The sequence below is a fragment of the Zingiber officinale genome, chromosome 4B (assembly GCF_018446385.1).
Source record: "Zingiber officinale cultivar Zhangliang chromosome 4B, Zo_v1.1, whole genome shotgun sequence".
Taxonomy (NCBI): Eukaryota; Viridiplantae; Streptophyta; class Magnoliopsida; order Zingiberales; family Zingiberaceae; genus Zingiber; species Zingiber officinale.
The window spans coordinates 119,373,695-119,380,042 of NC_055993.1; the positions used below are offsets into that span (position 1 = coordinate 119,373,695).

Genomic DNA, 6,348 nt, shown 5'->3' on the forward strand with positions numbered 1-6,348 from the left:
ATCATTCTAGAATCAATAGAATCAACACCATTTTCAGAGTCACCCAGCAGTTCATTCTCAGCAAATATCAGCAGCTTCAGCAACCACAATTTCAGCAAAATTTCAGTCAAAATCAGCAATTTCAACCATTCTAGAATTTCTAGCAGTCGAATGTTGCAATTCAGCCACAATTTCAGAACTTACAGAATCAACAAACACATTTCCAGCAAATTCAGCAACCTATGCAGAATTTCCAGCAGCCAAGTAATGCAAACCAGCACCAATTCCAGCATGCACTGCCATCTTCTACAAGCTCGAGATCAATGCAATTTCAGAACAATAGCAGCAGCTCAAAAATAGAAGATTTGATGAAGCAAATGTTGCAACAGTAGCAGCAAATGATGCAATAGTAGCAACACCAGCAGAGGACTGATACAGCACTGTAAAACATTGAAAGACAGATTGGGCAGCTGGCAAGTAATATTAATCAAATGCAGAGCCAAGGATATGGGCAATTGCCTTCACAACCCACTCCAAATCCTAAGGGAAATGTGAGTGCATTAACTCTTCGAAGTGGTAAAACAACTTCAGATCCAATTCAGAATTCACATTCTGGTTTACAGCAAAATTCACCTTTGACAGTAGCAGATTCAACCTCACAAAAATTTCAGAATTTTCCAACAAATCCAGGGCAGACAGATTCAGCACAGAATGGCATGACTGGAACTGATCATCAACATTTTATTCACCCTGCAGCTTCAGAACTTACACAATCTGGTGGAACAGATTTCGGATTGGAAATTAATCCAATAGAAGCTAGCAATTCAGCTTCAAATTCAGCACAGAATCTGGACAAAAATTTTAACCAGCAAGGAGTTGAGCCTTCCATTCCGTTACCTTTCCCTCGAATAAGTATACAACCAAGAAAAGAGATGGAGGAAGAAAATACTAGAAAATATCAAGATTTGGTGAAATTATTTAGCAAGGTTGAAGTGAATGTGTCATTGCTAACCATGATCAAACAAATTCTGAAATATGTCAAATTCCTCAAGGATCTTTGTGTGCACAAAATAAATTGAAGGGAAATGAATTGGTTAGTATGGGGAAAAATGTCTCAGCATTACTTTAGCCAGTTCCTCAGAAATGTGAAGATTCAGGAGTTTTCACAGTTCCTTGTATTATAGGAGATTGTATTTTTGAGGATGCAATGTTAGATCTTGGAGCTTCTATAAATGTGATGCCTAAGTCAGTTTTTCAGTCATTAAGAATTGGACCTTTGCAACCCACAGGTGTAGTGATTCAGTTGGCTAACCGAAGTCAAGCACACCCAGCTGGAGTAATTGAGGATGTATTGGTAAAAGTGAGGGAGTTAATTTTTTCTGTAGATTTTTACATCTTAGATATGGAGGGTGATGTGCTTGCAAACATGTCTCCACTTATTCTTGGACGTCCATTCTTGAAGACTGCAAGGACCAAGATTGATGTTCATGCGGGAACTCTTTCCATGGAAATAGGAGACACGGTGGTTCGGTTCAGCATTTTTGAGGCTATGAAGCATCCTAGAGAGGATCATTCTATACTTAGCATGGAAATCTCAGAGGAGCTGGAAGGCATGGATTTTTTGTCAGAAATTGATTCAGATTTGGATACTACGGATGTTGATCAAGGAGATGAATTGTTTCATTGTTAGAGGATATCGTAGATATGGAAGCAGATGTTAGTTCAGGTATATGCGTAGGGGATTGCTTAGGAGAAGCATTACCCCTAAAATTGCCCAGAGAAGAAGAATTATGCGTAGGGGATTGCTTAGGAGAAGCTCTACCCCTAGGATCACCTTCTCTTGACCAGACACAAGATGAGTTGAAGTCGTTACCTCAACATTTGAAGTATGCCTATTTAGGAGAGAATCAGCAGCTACCTATCATTATAGCTCAGAATTTGAAACCAGATTAGGAGGAAAGATTGTTAGAGATTCTAAGACAGCATAGGAAAGCCATTGGATGGACTCTGGCATATATTCCTAGGATCAATCCTTCTATTTGCTTGCACAGGATTTATTTGGAGGAGAATGTGAAGCCAGTGAGACAGCCACAGAGACGACTGAACCCTTTGATCTTGGATGTGGTAAAGAAGGAGGTGACTAGACTATTATAGGCAGGCATTATTTATCCGATTTCTGACAGTAAATGGGTAAGTCCTATCCATGTGATTCCGAAGAAGTCAGGGGTGACAATGGTGTTGGTGCGGTTAGCACTAACGATTTAACCCAGGTTTTGATGAATGACAAATCAGGTTAAGTTAGTTTTGTTGTTGTCTGACACTTTGATCCAGTGTGCAGGAGAAGTCCAGCTAGGTCGACGAGCTGACCGGATAGCTGGCAAGAAGTCCAAGCGGGTCGACGGGCTGACCGGACGCTTGGCGAGAAGTCCAGCTAGGTCGACGGGCTGACCGGATAGCTGGCGAGAAGTCCAAGCGGGTCGACGGGCTGACCGGACGCTTGGCGAGAAGTCCAGCTAGGTCGACGGGCTGACCGGATAGCTAGCACGAAGTCCAGACGGGTCGACGGGCTGACCGGACGTCTGGCAGGTAAGTGAGGTAAGTCACTGGAGGGGAGTGACTGCGAGGACGCGTTCCCGGGAAGGGAACATTAGGCGTCGATCCGGCTTAGATCCATTTCGGATATCTAAGTCGAGATCGTGACTAGATTCCGGTCTCGGAAAGACGGAATCTAAGCCATACTTTGCTTATTTATAAAACTGTGCTAACAATCTTTGCTGCAGGGTACATTTGCCTCGGACTAACCTTTTCTTGCAGGAGAAGGACTTTCTGGAGAAGAGGGGTCCGGGCGCCCGGGAGACAAGTTTTATCCCGATTGCGCGTCGCCACGTGGAGCTCACTGGTTGGACCTGCCACGTCCCACAGGGCGCCTGGAAGGGATCCGGGGCGCCCTGAGCTACATATAAAAGAAGGGGCAAGGGTGGAGCTTCCAAAAAAAAAGAACTCAGAATCAAAAGATCTGCTGCTCTGTGCTCTTGCGACGCCACGAAAAGCTCTCCGACTCAGTGCTGGTTTTGTTCTAATTCTATTGTCGGTATTTTCCTTATCTGTCAATTCTTGTACTTAACTCTATAATATTCGAATTGATAGTGATTGCCCAACGAAAGTGGTCAAGGACCACGGGCCTTCGAGTAGGAGTCGTCACAGGCTCCGAACGAAGTAAAAAACAACTGTGTTCATTTACTTTTCCGCTGCGTGTTTTTACTCGTCTTTTTCGAATCGATATTCACCCCCCCTCTATCGAATCTAACGGTCCTACAAGTGGTATCAGAGCAGGTACCGCTCTGATTTGGTGCAACCACCAATCAGGCAAAGGGGGGACTTCTTTAAAGAAAAATTAGATATCGTTTGTCTTTTAAATAAAATCTTACGCCTTTCGTTTTTTCTCTCCAAAACGGTTTTTGAAAAATACATCGCCATCTTTTCACCATTGTTTAGTATTTAAAAAATATTACATTTTCAAAATTTTGAAATAATATTTTTTTTCAAATATTTTATTAATATTTTAATAATATTTTATTATTTTTTCCGAAAATAGTGAAATATTATTTTTTCCAGCACTGCTAATCCAAGACCAAGTCTTGGGATTTTTTTTCTGTTTCTCTGTGTGCAAGAATAATGACTCTTCAAGAAGGACGGAACCCCCACGAACCACCACCATACGATCAAGATTTCAACTATTGGAAGCGATTAATGGAATGCTTCTTAGGAAGCGTAAACTTTGATTATTGGCTGATATTGAGAAAACCTTCTCAGAACTCAGAACTAAACACAAATGTAAGTAAAATCATTTGTAATGTTTTACCTAACAATGTTTTATGCAGACTAGAAAAGTACAAAGATGCACATGAGCTTTGGACCCAATTGATCAAACTTCACGAGGAGCAGATGGAGCTCGAGGATCAAGTAAACATCAAATCCGAACTCGGGTTAGATCCAATCGGAAAGCCTACTGAATTAGGGGTTGCGCTCAAGGTTAGTGATATTTACCAAAATACCCCTGCTAATAGTAGTTTAAAAAATATGAGCATTGATCTGGTTATTTCTGAAAATATATATGAAAATAATGTAGTTGACAATAATTACAAAAATACCCCTAGGATATTATCTGATAAAACAAATCCAATTAATTTAAAAAATTCAAACTTAAACCTAAACAAATCTGAAAACTCAAATGATAGAGATGACAAGGTCAATATTGATCTAGATAAAATTAATAAATTATTTAATAATCTATACAATATTAATCTAGAAAATCCTATCCAAACCCAAGATAATTTAATTAATAAAAAATTAAATTTTAACGATAAGAATAATCTAATAAATTCCACTAATTATATCAACTTAAAAAATAAAGAAAATATAAGAATAAAATCAAACACTTTGATAAAATCAAAACTAAATTTAACAAAATTAAAATTAAATGTAAAAAATAACATATTAAATAAAGATAATCCAAAATATTCAAAATTAACAATTAATAAAAGGTTAAAAGATAAACCTTTAAGGAAACATAATTCAAACAATTTAATTAATTCAAAGTTAAAAATGAATAAAAACTTAAACTTTAAAAATAAGCTATTAAAGAAAGATAATTCAATTAACCTAATAAAAGTGAAATTGAAAGAAAATTTAAATATTAAATACATTCTCTTAAAGAAAGATAATTTGACTAAGTTAATTAATTCAAAATTAAAAACTTGAATCTAAATTACAAATTAAATATTAGATTTTAACCAAAACTTAACTATAATAAACCCAGAACTAAAAACTAAATTAATGGCCAATAATTCAGGGGGAGGCTCCAGAATAGCTGTCACCTCCAAAACTAACCTACCCGACAGGGTAACCCTAACCAACCTACCCGAAAAGGGTAACCCCAACCAACCTACCCGATAGGGTAATTAGGACTAGTTAAAGAGGGTTCAAGTTTAACTTGAATCATGGTACTGGTGAAGTTTTTTGATGATAGTACGTTGGGGAAGCTTGGGCATCGCATGTCTAGAAAGATATGGCTTCGATCTAGTGCATTTGGCCAAGTGGAACTGACCGAAGCTACCCTTAAATGGATCATAACTAGTTAGACCAAGGTTTAGTACTAAGCTCCGTGGATAGGACTATTCGGAAAACCTCGAAAGGTTGGTTACTTCTAATGACGTCCAAGTGACTCACCAAGCTTAGAAGTTTATCCGAAGAAATGCCTATTTGTTGAGACCAAAACTAAACCTGAATCTAACACAAGTTAAAAACAAACCCTAAAATTGAACCTAATTCATCTCACAAAATTATAAGATTCCCTGATTGAAAATATAGATTGGGTGAGATAACTAAGGACTTAAATTAAAATTAAAATTAAACTTAATTTTCTTTAAACCAAAAAAAAAAATTAAAAATTAAAAATTAGTCTTAAAAATTATTTTAAAAATTAAACTTAACTTTTTTTAACTTAAAAAATTATTTTAATAATTATTTTAACTTAAAAATTATTTTAAAAATTCTTTAAAAACTAATTTTTTTAAAAAAAATTCTTTAAAAACTATTTTTTAAAAAAAAACATTCTTTAAAAACTATTTTTTTAAAAAAAAAATTCTTTAAAAACAATTTTAAAAAAAAAATTCTTTAAAAACTATTTTAAAAAATTCTTTAAAAACTATTTTAAAAAATTCTTTAAAAACTATTTTAAAAAATTCTTTAAAAACAATTTTTAAAAATTCTTTAAAAACCATTTTAAAAATTCTTTAAAAACAATTTTAAAAAATTCTTTAAAAACAATTTAAAAATTCTTTAAAAAACTATTTTTAAAATTCTTTGAAAATTATTTTAAAAATTCTTTAAAAACTATTTTTAAAATTCTTTAAAAATTATTTTAAAAATTCTTTAAAAAACTATTTTTAAAATTCTTCTAAAAATTCTTTAAAAAACTAATTTTAAAATTATTTTAAAAATTCTTTAAAAACTATTTTTTATTTAAAAAAAAAAACTTTTTAAAAATTCTTTAAAAATTATTTTAAAAATTCTTTAAAAATTATTTTAAAAATTCTATAAAAACTATTTTTAAAATTCTTTAAAAAAAAAACAATTTTTAAAATTCTTCTAAAAATTCTTTTAAAAATTCATTAAAAACTATTTTAAAATTTCTTTAAAAACTATTTTAAAAATTCTTTAAAAACTATTTTAAAAATTCTTTAAAAAAAAACTATTTTAAAAATTCTTTAAAAATTATTTTAAAAATTCTTTAAAAACTATTTTTAAAATTCTTTAAAAAATTATTTTAAAAATTCTTGAAAAAAATATTTTTAAAATTCTTTTAAA

At 33.5% G+C, this 6,348-nt stretch overlaps 1 protein-coding gene across 1 annotated transcript; it reads left to right on the top strand.

Annotated features, from left to right (window-relative positions):
* Positions 1–470: 470 nt before the first annotated feature.
* LOC121978597 lies at positions 471–1,669 on the top strand. Its single transcript, XM_042530924.1, has 2 exons — positions 471–891; positions 1,164–1,669. The coding sequence occupies exons 1-2, from the start codon at positions 471–473 to the stop codon at positions 1,667–1,669; spliced, it is 927 nt and encodes a 308-aa protein (XP_042386858.1).
* The last annotated feature ends 4,679 nt before the right edge of the window (positions 1,670–6,348 follow it).

Coding starts and splice junctions, on each gene's coding strand:
- LOC121978597 (XM_042530924.1), top strand. CDS start 471: ATGCAGAGCCAAGGATATGGGCAATTGCCTTCACAACCCACTCCAAAT. Junction 892..1,163: donor GTTACCTTTCCCTCGAATAA/GTATACAACCAA, acceptor CTTGTATTATAG/GAGATTGTATTTTTGAGGAT.